Raw genomic sequence first — 16,149 nt, 5'->3', positions numbered from 1 at the left:
GGGCCGTGGGGTTCAGATGGGCTTGTTGCTTACGTACCTGGCTCCCTGCCGCGTGGCAACAGCCCTACCTGAGCTACTCGACGTGATAGCCACGGTGGCAGTAGATACACCCAGGCTTTTAGTCATGGGTGATTTCAACTTGCCATCCGTCGGTGAAACGTCTGAGGTGGCTCGGGAGTTCATGGCTTCCATGACGGCCATGGACCTGACCCAGTTAGTTCATGGCCCTACTCACAGGGGAGGTCACACTCTGGATCTGATTTTTGTCTCTGGCCAGTGGTTGAGTGGTCTTGTTATAGGGGATATAGACATGGAACCCTTGTCATGGTCTGACCACTCACTCCTTCGCCTAGATCTTCGAACCGCGACCCCTCGCCGCAGGGAGGTGGATCCAATTAGATGGATCCGCCCCAGGCGCCTGATGGATCCTGATAGGTTCCAGACGGAGCTTGGGCCATTTCCTGAGGATCTAGCACATGACTCGGCCGAGGACCTGGTAGCCGCCTGGGATCGGGCGGCTGGTGGGGCCTTGGACCGAGTTGTGCCTTTGCGGCCTCTGACCCGATGCCGATCCCGTGCGGCTCCTTGGTTTACTGAGGAGCTGAGGGAAATGAAGCGCCGGAAAAGACGCCTGGAGAGCGGTTGGAGGGCCAGTCTCGCTGAATCTGATCGAACACTGGTAAGGTCGCATATTAAGGCCTACCTAGTGGCGATAGAGACGGCAAAGTCTAACTACTTTTCCGCCTCTATTGCGTCATCAGGGAATCGTCCGGCTGCCCTGTTTAGGGTGACCCGCGCCCTGCTCCATCCAGGAGTGCGGGAGGATCCCTTAGAAGGCAGGGCGGAGGATTTCGGACAATACCTGTATGACAAAATCGCCCAGATCCGGGGGGATTTGGACTCTGACTGGGTAGATCAGGGCAGGGTGACGAGGAATAGTCTTGAGAATGTTATCTGGGAGGAGTTTGATGCTGTGACTCCTGATGATGTGGACAGGATTTTGGGGAGACTTAGTGCGGCCACATGTTTACTGGACCCGTGTCCCTCCTGGTTGGTACTGGCTTCCCGGGAGGTTACACGAGGCTGGCTCCAGGGTGTTATCAACGCTTCGTTGAGTGAGGGTTACTTCCCCACCGCCTTGAAAGAGGCGGTGGTGAGGCCTCTCCTCAAGAAGCCGTCCCTGGATCCGGCAATATTGGCCAACTATCGTCCTGTCTCCAACCTTCGCTTTATGGCGAAGGTTGTTGAGAGTGTGGTCGCACGACAGTTTCCGCAATTCCTGGAGGAAACATCTTATCTAGATCCGTTCCAGTCGGGTTTCAGGTCTGGGCACAGCACAGAAACGGCATTGGTCGCGTTGGTTGATGATCTCTGGAGGGCTCGGGACAGGGGTTGTTCCTCTGTTCTGGTCCTGTTAGACCTCTCAGCGGCTTTTGATACCATCGACCATGGTATCATGCTGCACCGGCTGGAAGAGTTGGGGGTGGGAGGCACCGTGTTGCGGTGGTTCTCCTCCTTTCTCTCCGACCGGTCGCAGTTTGTGTTGGCAGGGGGGCAGAGGTCGACCTCGAGGCCTCTCATTTGTGGAGTGCCGCAGGGATCGGTCCTCTCGCCCCTTCTGTTCAACATTTATGTGAAGCCGCTGGGTGAGATCATCCGTGGCTTTGGGGTGAGATACCACCAGTACGCTGATGACACCCAGCTGTACATCTCCACCCCAGGCCACCCCAACGATGCCCTTGAAGTGATGTCCCAGTGCCTGGAGGCTGTACGGGTCTGGATGGGGAGGAACAGGCTCAAGCTCAACCCTTCCAAGACTGAGTGGCTGTGGCTCCCGGCATCCCGATATAGTCAGTTGACTCCATCACTGACTATTGGGGGCGAGTCATTGGCCCCCACAGAGAGGGCTCGCAATCTGGGAGTCCTCCTGGATATGCAGCTGTCCTTGGAGGAACATCTGACGGCTGTAACCAGGGGGACCTTTTGTCAGGTTCGCCTGATTCGCCAGTTGCGGCCCTTTCTTGATCGGGATTCCCTGTGCACAGTCACTCATGCCCTCGTCACCTCTCGCCTTGACTACTGCAACGCTCTCTACATGGGGCTCCCCTTGAGGAGCACCCGGAGGCTCCAACTGGTCCAGAACGCAGCAGCGCGGGTAGTGACGGGAGCAGCATGGCGCTCCCATGTAACACCGCTCCTGCGCGAGCTGCACTGGCTCCCAGTTGTCTTCCGGGTGCGCTTCAAGGTGTTGGTTATCACCTTTAAAGCGCTCCATGGCATAGGGCCTAGCTATCTGCGAGACCGCCTGCTGCTACCGACGACCTCCCAGCGACCCGTGCGCTCCCACAGAGAGGGCCTCCTCGGGGTGCCATCAGCCAAACAATGCAGGCTGGTGACCCCCAGGGGGAGGGCCTTCTCTGTGGGGGCACCCACCCTCTGGAATCAGCTCCCCCCAGAGATAAGGAGAATCCAAGACCTCAGTGCCTTCCGTCGCGCCCTTAAAACCCATTTATTTAAACAAGCCGGGCTGGCTTAAGATGAAATTTTTAACTGTTTTTAAATGTTTTAAACGTTTTTAATTGGTAAATGAGTTTTAATTGGGCCAAATTTATATATCTTTTAATTGTTTTTAATATTTGTTCTGCATGTTTTTTTTTAATCTGGCTGTACACCGCCCTGAGTCCTTAGGGAGAAGGGCGGTATAGAAATCCAATATAAAATAAAAAATAAAATAAATAAAAAGGGGGTTTGCAGCAGTGGTGGGATTCACACTTTTTTACTACCGGTTCTGTGGGCGTGGTGTGGCTTGGTGGGTGTGACGGAAAGTATACTGTAAAATCTCCATTTCCACCCAACTCCAGGGGAAGGATACAGTAAAATCTCCTTTCCCACCTCATTCCTGGGGGAAGGTTACTGCAAAATCCCCATTCCCTCCCCATCCCACTAAAGTAGCTGTAAAGCAGGGCAACAAAAGAAGACCCAGCAGATGAGCTGGGACTTGGGAGGCAGAGAATAGATGGGGGGCGGGGCCAGTCAAAGGTGGTATTACCGGTTCTCTGAACTACTCAAAATTTCCACTACCGGTTCTCCAGAACTGGTCAGAACCTGCTGAATACTACCTCTGGTTTGCGGGGAAAGCAGTAGATTGGTTAATTGTGGGAAAGTATGTCAAGCAAATCTCAAAGATGCTTTTTTTTTCAAAAGGAAATTGGACTGTTTTTTTTTTTTTCCCCTGAGGAAGAAGTCAGCATTTTGCTTCTCGTCCCAAGAAGCTTCATCGGTTCTGGCAGGATGGTGGGGGCAATGGAAGGATTAGTTCTGAGAGGGTGGGAGACGGGGTTAGAAGGATTATATTTCTTTGCATTCAAAGCACCTGGATGACTGAGAATCTCCACATTTATGTCAAGCAAATCAGTCCTTATAATCATTTTTTGGAAAGGCCTCTGGTAGTGGAGGACACTGTTGGATACAACCCTAAAATGATTAATATGATTTTATTATATTAATTTACTCTTCTTTTATTACTTTTATTGTTTTTATATGAGGTTTTATATTCAGTAAGCCACGTTGAGTCGCCATGTGCTAATAGGCGGCAATATAAATGCAATAAACAAACTACTGTATTTTTCGGAGTATAAGACGCTCCGGACTATAAAACGCACCTACCTTTTTTGGTGAGGAAAATAAGAAAAAGAAATCTGCCTCTGCCTCCCAGCAATTTTGCCTCATTGCAGCAAATAGCAAACAGCCTGCTTTACTTTCATTTTCGTTTTCAGCATAGCTTGATTAGCACAAGGAAAAAAAAATCTGCTCCCAGCAATTTACCTCCTTGCAGCAAGCAGCAGAGGCCCACGCAAAACAGCTCAGAGTCAGGAGGCCAATCCAATCAACTTGTGCTAATTAGGTTGTGCTGAAGCTGAAAAGAGCTGTTTCTTCTTGCTGCTTACTATAAGGAGGTAAATTGCTGGGAGGCAGAGGCCAAAGGGTGGGGGCCAGTGGGTGGGCGGGGCTACATTTGGTGTATAAGATGGACCTAAATTTTCACCCCCTTTTAGGGGGGGAAGGTGCGTCTTATACTCTGAAAAATACAGTATACAAAAGCAGCTTGGTCATTTCTGCATCAGCCAAGAAGGCCCACAGAATTTTTTCCTCAGAAGTTTGAATGGCAACAAACTGCAATGTTTACGTGCCTGAGTGCCATTAAACTCCTGAGAGTTTAAACTCCTATTAACTGTTTTTAATTCATTCAGGATTTTGTGGGTTTTTTTGTCCTAACTCTACATACGTTAAGAAGTAACGTATTGACTCCATAACAATTATATACTGTACTTCCAGGCTAGGGGTTGGGAAAAGTAGTGCTAATCTGTGAGGCTACGGTCCCAAATTTAATAAAATGACTTCGAAAGTATTCCAAGTAAAATGATAGTGAATATAATCTGAAAGTAAAACGATACCGCATATTCTGTACTTGGATTTTCAGAATTTTTAAGTCCACAAAACAAAGTCACCAGATTTTCCAGAAAACAATTTACCGTGGGTTAATAATTTCCAGCAAACTCTGCTGAGAAAGCCTTCTTGCAAATAGACGGAATAAAAACTGAGGGAAATCGGATAGAGATAATATAGGGAAGAATATAGTCAACATTTATGAAATCATATTAATATTTTTTTTTTTGAGTTGTCCAATGATGAGTTTACTTAAATGAGTTATTTTATTCTTCCCCAGGTGGCCTGCCTACATCAGCATCCCCAACACCAGCGTGGGGTCCCCAGTCTACGGCCTTCGGTCAGCCAACCCCGGTGTTTCCTGGAACTGCTCTGAGCGCTCAGCCAATGAAATTTGCACCATCTCTTGGTTTTGGTGCTCCTCAACAATCACCTGGTTGGGGCCAGCCAGTTCCAGGCCAGACTCCAGCTCCTGATCCCTGGAGTCAATCTGTGTGTGTTTCTCCATCCAATGCATGGGCACAGCCTCCTACTAGTGGGAACCCTTTCCATATCAACATGTTTCCACCTTCTCTGGCATCTCACCCTCCATCTATGTTGTCCTCCATGTCATCTACTAGCCCTCCTCCTCAGTTGCCTCCTAGAACTGCACCACAGAAGGAGTGCAGTGTAAAAAAAGAAAGCGATGCCTTTACTGCTTTGGATCCTCTGGGTGATAAAGAGATAAAAGATGTCAAGGAGATGTTCAAAGACTTCCAGCTGACGAAACCACCCGCTGTGCCTGCCCGGAGAGCAGAGCAGCAACAACCAGGTAACAAAACAGAGGTTCTTCAAGATGTGGCTGACCACGATCTCATTGGTGTCATTGAATAACCTAGTTCTATATCAAACCTCTTCTTGACCATAGATTTACTGAGTGGCCTTGAATAAGCCATTTCTCTTATATTAGCTAAGTGACTGATACAAAAAGTGTGGTATTTGGTAACAACTTAACTTTTCAATTTGAGTAAGTCTGAGATAGTCAGTGCCTCAGTAGAGAACACTAGAACTCTATAACATACCAGTATTCCCAATCTACAGAAACATGTAGAGCTCAATACTCAGAATTCCCCAGTCACTGCTCAGAATTCTGGGAATTGTTGGCTAACAGGTGAGGAAGGGTGTTGTATATGCTGCCTTGGGTCGACAACGAATGTGCTATAACAATAACCAAATAGATTACAGCTTTGAATTGACACCAGGAGATCTGTTAAAGTAAGAAAGAAACATGGCTGCTTTCCTGAGGCAGCAGAAGTCTCTCTTCTTCATCCACAAAGCTGCCTTCCATTCTAGAATTCCTGGCTTGCTAAAGGAAAGTCACATTCTTTATTTTACAATACTCTATAACTCAATAAAAATGTTTACCAAAAAAAAAGTCACATTCTTAATCTATCTGGGACTTTTCTCCTTGGCTCTTTATGAAACTAGGCAGAGTTAACAAAAGTTGTGCCACCTAGGTGCAACAGTGGCTGCTAGAGTGCTTTCATCTGTCTGAAAAAAAGCCCTGAAGATTTCCCAGAAATAAAAGTAAAAGTAAATAGTGTTTAGGGAGGAGAAGGGCTAGGAAAATCAATCAGGAATTTTCTCAAAAGCTTATAATAATAAGCCAGTTCTGGGAAATCAAAATGAAAGCTGCAGGGTAATTGTAACAGGCTGTGAGAATAACCTTGGGAGACAGGAGGAAGAGCCAGAGCCAGGGCAATGGTCAGGAAAGTGATATCCCAGCCATAAAAGAACAGGAGTGGAGAAAACGTGTCAGAAGAGACCCTCCCTAGTTCTCTAAGTAGCAAAGACTTATATATTGCTTTTCAATGCTTTATAGAAGAAGGTGATATATATGTGATATATAGCATAAAGCGGTTTATAGAGTCAGCTTATTGGCCCCCAACAATCTGACTCCTCATTTTAGCCACCTCGGAAGGATGGAAGGCTGAGTCAACCTTGAGCCTGGTGAGATTTGAATTGCCAAATTGCAGGCAGCCGACAGGCAGTAGAAGTATCCTGCAGTACTGCACTCTAACCACTGTGCCACTGAAGCTCATTAAAGTCAAGCGAGGGAAGAAGTAAATAAAGATAGTGTTAGCACACATTATTTTGGTTTCCTGTCTAGACTAACTTGAAAGGCTGACACTAATACTGTGCATTAAAAGAAAACAACTATGTCCCTGAATCCAATGCTGTTGTGGCCCGTCGGTGGCCTGTGCAGTTAGTAGCTGATTCTGACAGCGAGGAGGCTGGTGTGCTGCGCCAGCAGCCTGTGCAGCTGGCGCTCGAGTCAGACGAGGAGGCTGGAGAAGATGTGCCAGACACAGGGATTCAACCAGGGCCTTCAGAACCTCCAGAAGCTCCCATAAGTGAAGAGGAAGAAGAGGAGGAGCCTCTTCTCGATGCATGGGCGCACAGAGCTGTTAAAAGGCAGGAGTGGCTCCTCAGGAGGAAGTCTCCTCAAGAGTAAGGCTTGGGGTTAATTGGCCACTCCCCTAGCCTATTTAAGGAAGGACAATGACTGATGCAATTTGCAGGAAACAACTTTGTTCATATTCCTTTGTGTCTTGATTCCAGAAATGTTTGATTCAGCTCTTGTTTCTGTCTTGTAAGTTTTCCTGCAAATTGCTTCTGGGCATTCTGCCAACCATAGTAAGATTACGGTTATCTGAAATACTGTGCCTCAGAATTGAGTTATTATTCTTTGGATTCTTGTTGGCTGTTAATGAAGTTAAATTAACAGCCCTTGTTCAGAAAAGACTGATTTAAACTGTATTTGTGTTCGAACAACTACTAATAATGCTCATTAGTAGTCTTTAATTAGTAAACTAAGGTTTGTACAGACTTTGCGTGTGCTGCGTTCTTTGGGGTCCGTAGCTGGGGCAGAACAAATGCTGATTTGTGTTGATTGTATGAAATCTGGGAATCATGCAGGTACAGTATGTAATGTTGGTTGCTTAGTTAACCTTGAGTTTGCAGAAAAAAATTATGTATTGTTCTAGTGGAGGTATCCTCAATTTGGGTGCTGTTTCCTGTGAAGTTCATGTTTGATGCCAAACATGTACTTCTTTGCTACCTACCCTGTTTCCCCCAAAATAAGACATCCCCTGATAATAAGCCCAATCGGGCTTTTGAGCTCATGGCAATAAGACTAAGCGCTTATTTCAGGGTTCAAAAAAATATAAGTCAGGGTCTTATTTTCAGGAAAACACGGTAATAAACTTCCTGGTGAACCTTTTATAATGTAATTTGGATATTTTAGAAAAAGTGTCCTTTTATTCAACATAGGGCCTCCAAAGCCTGGTCTGAGACAAAATGCTGCCCCGCTTATTTCCAAGCCTGCTGAAGACCGCTTTGAAAATCCTTTCAAGATGGATCCTTTCGCTGCTCCCTCACAAGGTTTAGTAAGTATCCGGTCTCCATTTTACATGCAGTGACTGATAACATGGCTTAACTGTGGGCTAAGGGGAAAAAAAACATGAACATAGAAACTTTGTGCTCAAATAAATAGACTCTACTATGGCTTAACTCAGTGGTCCACTTCACACAAATATTAAGACGATGCCTGGATTGCCATAAAAAGTTAAACCACAAAATCCATGTTAGCCTAGTTTTGAATGTTGTGTGAAAAGACCAAAAAAAATATGTTACCTATAGCTACGATCTAGTGCAGGGGTTTGCAACCTTAAACACTCGGACCCATTTCCCACAGAAAATAAAACACCGGGAGCCACAAAACTCTTTCTGTGCCTGACTATTTCTTGAGCGGCCACAAAACTAGCATATGTAGTTGAATTAAACGTTCTGGTTTCTTCTGAAACTTTTCTTTTCTTGGATTTATCCATGGTTGGCCTACAGGGGGTTGAAAAGCTCAATAAATCGTGTGCCGGCAGGTGTTGCACATTGGTGGTTGTGACACATATTTTGAGTGACAGGGAGCCGCAGAGGGATAAAAGAGCCACATGTGGCTCCAGAACTGCGGGTTGGTGACCCCTGATCTAGTGTTTTCTCTCAAAATGAAAGAAAGTGGGCTCCTATAAGCTGTTAAATTGAATAGCAAAGTTGTGGCCTCTAATTGGGAAGAACCAGAATGGGAGGTTCCCAGTAAAGTAGAAAGACTTGAATCTGAATGTTCTTCTTAGTACCTTAAAAACAAAATACTGATTCACAGTGGCGACCCTTTAAGGAGAAAGGAGCTCCTTTCAATGGCCTAAGAGACTTTAAAGTTAATCAAAAGTTGGCCCACCACATTTTTCAAGCCAGATTTAGTTACATAATGGAACATAACATTTCTCTGTGTCAGTTACTCTTGTAGGAGAAAATCCGTAGCAGATGGATGGGTGGAAAAAATAGAAGTCATACTTATTTGTTAATATCTAATAAGCTGATAATACTGGAAAAAGCTACAGATACTTTTAATGAGAAATGTTTCAGGAAAGGCTTCTTGGTTCTTTTTTTCCTAAAATGATAATTTTAGATATGTGAATAATTCTCAAGCTGCCCTTGATCCAATAAGTTAGCTAATATGTTAGGTGTATTCAACTGGGCTAGATGTGGGTAGACTATACAGATACAGTAAACTGAACATGTTTTGGGCCTGAAGAAATCAAGCTACTGCAGCAAATATTTTGAAGTCCTCCGTGTCCTGCAGTTTTTCAAGGTGTAAACTGGACTGTATTGCTTGTCTTTCATCTTTGTAAGAAATCTACATCTCGATTTTGTAACATGTTGTTATTATACTTAGTTTTCCCCTGAGAAGTATATGCTTGTAACATTAGCTGCTAGAAAAGTAGTGCTTAGTTTTGCTTCTGTGGGTCGAAAAATTCTAAAAATATAGGAGCGTTCATGTACCTTTGGCTTGGAAAAAAGTTTGTCTGCAAAAATATCTTCAAATCATGGTGAAAATTTTCTTTTTCCTTGTCTCCAGATTACAGCTCAACAACAGCAATTGTCTTCAGTTCCTTGTAATGATCCTTTTGGAAATCCATTTGCATAAATTAGGTTGGTAAGTGAGAGTTAATGTGGTTATTACTATTTAGCATATAATTAAAACATGACAGAAGAGAAGTAAATGTATGCACATAATCCACATAATTATACAAAACATCTATGGGGGAAAAGGCAGTGGCCTCATAATGGGATGTCCAATTCAGATATCCAGGCTCTGGCATTGCTTCGTGCAGAGCTTCTAGGAAACCAAAGAATGCACATCCTGGGCAATCTTGCACAATGTGGTTAATTGTTTGTGTATCAGCACCACAATCGCTACAAGGGCAATCTTTCCATTCCCACTGATACAATGAAGAGGCACTTCTTCCAATATCATGCTTAATTCTGTTCAATTTCATCCAGACAGAGGGAGGCAGGCTTGGTAGAGGGATCACTAATGGTCAGGCCACAAGAAGGTATCTTGGACCATTCCTCTCTCCAGGCATTCTCGAGGTTAAATTGGGTAGATGTTAAATGAATAGCGGTTTATTATGCTGGCCTATTTAAATCTTGTGGTGGGCGGTGCATTGTCCTGGGGAATAGGAAAGGCCGTGTTATTCAGCATCCTTGACTTCAGCCAACCAAGATCTTGTTGTCGTCTTATGTGGAGAGGTATGATATTGCTAAGTACTGGTAACCAGTGCACAGGAGCGGGATACAATGTGCCAGAGATGATAAGCATTGTCCGGTGGAATTGGCTATAGGCCATTTGGGTGTGGGCGCTGTTATTTTATTTTTATTTTTATTTTTTTTATTAGTCATATTTCTATGCCGTCCACTCTCCGAGGACTCTGGGTGGCTTACACCAAAGACAGTGTACTAAATAGCATATTGCCCCCAACAATCTGGGTCCTCATTTTACCCACCTCAGAAGGATGGAAGGCTGAGTCAACCTTCAGCCGGTGAGATTTGATCCACTAATCTGCTGAACTAGCAGTCAGCTGAAGTAGCTGCAGTACTGCACTCTAACCACTGCACCACCTCGGCTCTTTGCCCACATGTGGGCAAAAAATTCAGCTCTGGAATAAACCAAAGCCAGGGCTGTTGCTCTAGTACAGTGGTGGTGAACCTATGGCACACATGCCAGAGATAGCACGTAGAGCCCTCTCTGTGGGCACACATGAAACAGCTCTGTTTCGGGTCTCTGCCACGCATGCGATCATGCCTCTGGCTGGCCAGCTGCTCTTTGGGTCTCTGCCATGCATGCGTGGGGTGTGTGTGCATGCGCTGGGGGTGCACCCGCATGTGCCCACATCTTGCAGTTTGGACATGCACGCGTACACTTTGCCATCACTGTTCTAGGGTGTTGGCATCAGCATGCCAAGGTATCCAGCTTTAATGTACTTTATTGTATTTTATTAATGCATTTAATTTAAATCGATTTAATTTATTTAATTTACTTAATGTGGTGGCAATCCTATTTAACTTCGCTTTTGAAAAACCCATCTGAACTCAACTGAACAGTCAGCAATGTTTTAAGGCCGGATATATCAACATGGGCTTTTGACTGATGGCAGCCGGAGCCTCCTTAAATTGAAATAATTAAAAAAAAACCTAAAGTCTTGTGAGAATGTAAGATTCTCTTACATAAGATTTCTAAATTTCAGGGTTCTCCTTTGAAAATGTATGAGATTCTATTTGAGATTTGGCAATTTCACATGACTGCTATATCTTATTTAATTATAAACGTTGCAAGTGTTATTTTGGAATACAGTGGGATAGCCAGACATTCATAGGCATTATATTGTTCGATCCCATTCTAAAGTACTCTGTAGTTAAATAAAACAAAAGAAATACTTGTCTATACATCCAGGTAAACACAAAATTTGTTTCCTACAGCCCACCAAATGTGAAAAGAAAACAAGTGTTATGGAATGCAGCTCTGAGATGCTCACGGTCCATCTCATTTCTCTTCACCACAAGTGGGTGTTATTGGCAAAACTATAACTGGATTGTTGGGTCAAACAGATGCAAGGAACAACTGGACACTGAGCTTACTGTCTTCGGTCTGCATTATCTGCCTCATTCTTCAACTTTTGGATCATTCAAGTTAAGACCTTAGAACTTCTTAAACCAAGGAAGCAATTTGCTTGAGACCAAACTGGAACTGGTGATAATTTTTAGCCCGTGTGGATGGAAGAAAACACTCTATGGTGTCTCTTATTCCCTCACTTTCCGTTTTCATCAATGCTTAGAAGCACTAAAAGTGAAAAATGAAAGAGAAATTAATGGTTCTTTATGGAGAAAGACACACAGATTTGTACTCACTTCTGCACAAGGAAAGACCATGATATCAGCAGCACTGAGTTGCCAAGAACATAAAATAAAATAGTCAAGTGCTATTGTAGAGTTTTCCTACCAATATTATTACAATTTTTTTAAAAAAAAAAACCTTCCAGCACTCTATTTACCGCCCACCCAAATATCAAGGTGAAAGAATATTTAAATTATGAAATGGGCAAATATTGTATTACTTCTAACTGGTGAGTTCTAAAAATGCAGTTGCTAGCTTTAAATTATGCAAATTTGAAACATCTTTGATGGTATCTTGTCCAGGATATCAAATGCTGTTTTCCTAGAACATATTTTTGTTATGGATTGGTCTCTGGTAAGATTCTCATTTTTGGAATCGGTGCTGGAAAAAAAAGAGTAGCTACAAAAATGGATAAGTGGGTTTTAAGATAAGTTATTAAACTGGAGAGCAATTGTACTTTTAACAACTAGTCTGAACAAAATGATATTCATGTCTATTAATTATGATAAGGCTAGAGGCTGATAATTCACTCTTTAAATAATAAGTTTAATAATAAGTTGGACAAAGCTATTGTTAACAGCCAGATGTCTCTCCAATACAGCAGTTACCAATATAAACTTGAAATAGTATCCATGTTTAAATGTTTAGGTGAACGCAACATGGTGATCTACTTCCTAAAAAATACCAAGCCTCCAGTGATCCGTTCAGCTCTGTATAATACTCTATTGCACATTCCTGTAATACAAAGCTCTCCATGTATGTGTTTGTCTCAGACTGAAAATACAGAAACTTCTTCTGGACTGTGTTACACTGTAAAAAGTACTCGGGTGTTATGGCAATTAAATGTAACTTCATTTCAAATTGGTATCAGAGGAAATGTTTTGATGATTAAATATTTTCTTTACTTGTGTATGGAAGAATGTCTGCCTGGTGGATGAATTTCAGTTTAGTGATCAGATGAACTCCTATTAAGCAGAGCAATTTAATGAAACCGGGATTTTTAATTTTTCTAAAATGTAAGAAGCCACTGAATGCCAACGGATGGTGCTATTGATCCAGTGAGTTGGTATGTTGGTAGATTATGAATTTACAGTACAAAATAACCAAAGAGTTGAAAATGAGGGTATCCGCTCTTGAGAGTTTATAGCTGTTGATTCTGTTCTTTGACCAACTAAGCATCTAAGTAGACTCTTAGACACCACTTAGCAATAGCACTTAGATTTACATATATGTATATACTGCTTTATAGCTCTCTCTAAGCAGTTTACAGAGTCAGCATATTGCCCCCAACAATCTGGGTCCTCATTTTACCGACCTCGGAAGGATGGAAGGCTGAGTCAACCTTGAGCCTGGTGAGATTCGAACTGCCAAATGGCAGGCAGTAGAAGTAGTCTGGACTACTGCACTTTAACTACTGTGCCACCACAGTTCTTGATGTAGTAATATGGCTTTTTTAATAGAAAGGTTTCTTCACCTTATATGCTAGCATCAGTGTAGAAGCCCATTGTAATGGAATGTGCACCTGCCAGCAGCAGAAGGGGAGGATTTGGTCAACTTGGAGCAAGAGACCCAGTTCAAGACACTGCATAGTCCTGAGCTGGATGGGAGAGAGAGGATGAGGTTGGCATATCTCATCACATTCATGGACCAAATAAATCAATTTGGACATAATAGTATCTAAATTTATATACCATCCTATTGTGCTTTACAACACACTGCATGGCTTACAGTGTCAGCATTATTTTCATGTTGTCCCCAACAATCCTGGTTCACATTTTACTGACCTCAAGAGGATGAAAGGCTGAGTCAACCTCGAGCTGCCTTAGGATTGAACTCCAGGCTGTGGGCAGAGTTTGTCTGCAATAGTGCACTTAACCACTGCACTACCAAGGCACTAAAAATAGATAGGCAAACTTGACCAACCATCAATAGTGTTTCACTCTCCTTTGATAATCCATAGTATGCATTGGTAGTGGGCTAGCTTCCATAAAAAAAAGTCTGAACTGCTAAGGTATATATATCCATAGCTAACATTGTGGTTATAGCTACAGTAGGTCTTGAACTAGAAAGGTTTTTTTAAAAAAAGGTAGGAAAATTCTATGGAATATCCATACAGATATGTATGGAATTAAGGTTAATAAGGATTTTGCAATGGCTGTTTGTAGATTATATTCAACTGGGCAACCATGGAATATAAATAAGAAAGACTCAGTAATGCAGGAGAGAGGGGAACAGCAGAGCACAACTGAAAGCTGAATTTATACAGAGAAAAAAAAATCAGTGGGATTATTTTTGCTATTGGTTCAGATGACCCAGAAAAAAACACATGGGCAAGGTGTACACATACTACAATTGGCAAATAAAGGTAGGAACAAAATGCCTTGTTTCCAAACCACAATTGGTAGATCATCTTCCTATTAAAACAAAGGCTGTGATAAGAAATGAAATGGGATGATAATATACTGATATCTTCTAAGGATGCTCTGAGACCCAAATAATGCAGCAGCAATAAGAATCTGGACACTCTTTGAGTTCCTTAAGTGAGTTAAAAACAAAAGTGATGGACTGGGTTGTAGAACTGAGAGCTCAGGTGAGCTAACTTAACTGGTACACTGGTTAACAATTGTGTCATATTTTGGACAGTTTGGTGTAGTGGTTAAAGACAGGCTAGAACCAAGGGGCTCTGGGTGAGTCTGGCTTGGGCATGAAGCCAGCTGGGTTTGAGACAGTCACTCTTTCTCAGCCATGGAGGGAGGCGGGTGAAAAAATACTTCTAAAAAATCTTGCCAAGAAAACTGCAAGAGTCAAAAACTGACCTGAAGGTGCGCGTGCACACACGCGCGCACACACACACACACACACACACACACACACACACACACACACACACACAAGGCCACTGAGTGAGTTCATCCGTTGCCATGAAATGAGATATCATTGGTTTGCTGATGTTACCCAATTGTACATTTCTGCCCCTGGTGAATTAAGTGATGCCATGAATATTTTACCCTCTGCCTGAAAGATGTGAGGATCTAGATGGGAAAAAGCAAGGTTCAGCTGAACCCTGGCAAGATTGTGTGGCTTTGGGGCCTGCCACTTCTAGGACTGTGCCATCCGTGATATTGGATGGCATTGCATTGTCCCAGGCAAACCCAATGCACAATTTGGTTTTCTTTTTGGACTCACAACTGTTGCTCAAAAGGCAAGTGGCAGTTGTGGCTAGGAAGGCCTATGCACAGCTTCGTATTGTGTGCCAATCACACCCACATGGGGGAGAGGGGCTCCATTCACAGTCACACCCTAGTTCACCTTTCAAATGGTTATTGTAATGTGTTCTTTATGGGCCTGCCCTTGAAGAGTATTTGGAAACTTCAGCTGATGCAGAGTGCAGTGGTGCGGGCAATAATGTGTGCGTAGAGAACACAGTACTTCTCTTCCATGAGCTGCATTATCTACAGGTCCAATTAAAGGTGCTGGTTTTAACCTTTAAATCTCTTTTTATTTTATATTTATTTATGCATCCAATTTAGAAACCGCTCATCTCATTCACAGAGCCCGGTCATCTGAGGGACTGCCTCTCCCTGATCAGAATAATTTCAGACTTAATACTTCCAGGCATGCAAGATTAGTATTACAAATTTAGTAATTAGTAATTACTACTTTTAGTAATGCTAATGTATTAATACTTAATACACTCACACTTGTAAGATTCTATTAATATAACCTTACAATAAAATAGAATTAACTCATCTGCTCTTGTTTCCTGTCCAGTCTATTTGGTAGGGCTGAGATCAATCTTACAAAGTCTGAAAGTAATTTTCTCTCACCATCCTCTTTGCACCTCAATACCTAGGAAGGGTCGCTTCTGAGCCTTTTGCTCTGCCCACATTCCTGGAGTGAGCTTAGCCACCCCTCATCAGACTCTTCCTTTGGTTGAGTCTCATTGCCCTGTCTCCCAAGGTCATTCCCACACACTATTTTTTGTTGTTATTAGTTGCGAAGTCGTGTCCAACCCATCACGACCCCATGGACAATGTTCCTCCAGGCCTTCCTGTCCTCGACTATCCTCTGGAATCCATTTAAGCTCACGCCTACTGCTTCAGTGACTCCATCTAGCCACCTCATTCTCTGTCGTCCCTTTCTTCTTTTGCCTTCAATCTTTCCCAGCATTCTCGAGTGAGTCCTTCCTTCTCATTAGGTGGCCAAAGTACTTGAGTTTCATCTTCAGGATCTGGCCTTCTAAAGAGCAATCAGAGTTGATTTCCTCTAGGACTGACTGGTTTGATGGCCTTGCAGTCCAAGGGACTCGCAGGAGTCTTCTCCAGCACCATAGTTTTATTACCTCTGCTTTAACCGAGAGTGCCCCAAACTGCAGGTTGGATGAACATGCATTCAAAGTGTGTTCTCAGTGCTCACTCATATCTTTCTATATATTA

The 16,149-nt window shown here is 43.3% G+C and overlaps 1 protein-coding gene across 5 annotated transcripts in view; it reads left to right on the top strand.

Annotated features, from left to right (window-relative positions):
• DAB2 (DAB adaptor protein 2) overlaps positions 1–12,574 on the top strand; it is a 56,890-nt gene extending 44,316 nt beyond the window's left edge. For 3 of the 5 annotated variants that reach the window (XM_034440786.3, XM_034440791.3, XM_034440788.3), the window contains 4 exons: positions 4,727–5,257; positions 7,759–7,874; positions 9,398–9,475; positions 11,299–12,574. In XM_034440786.3, coding sequence (XP_034296677.2) covers positions 4,727–5,257; positions 7,759–7,874; positions 9,398–9,466 — 716 coding nt within the window. In that variant the 3' untranslated portion in view covers positions 9,467–9,475; positions 11,299–12,574. The remainder of the gene's footprint in view (positions 1–4,726; positions 5,258–7,758; positions 7,875–9,397; positions 9,476–11,298) is intronic. The other 2 variants (XM_087888228.1, XM_034440789.3) reach the window with 1 other exon arrangement.
• The last annotated feature ends 3,575 nt before the right edge of the window (positions 12,575–16,149 follow it).

The sequence above is a fragment of the Pantherophis guttatus genome, chromosome 2 (assembly GCF_059756535.1).
Source record: "Pantherophis guttatus breed Tessera chromosome 2, ASM5975653v1, whole genome shotgun sequence".
NCBI classification, from domain to species: Eukaryota; Metazoa; Chordata; class Lepidosauria; order Squamata; family Colubridae; genus Pantherophis; species Pantherophis guttatus.
This window is presented reverse-complemented; position numbering and strand designations above follow the sequence as displayed.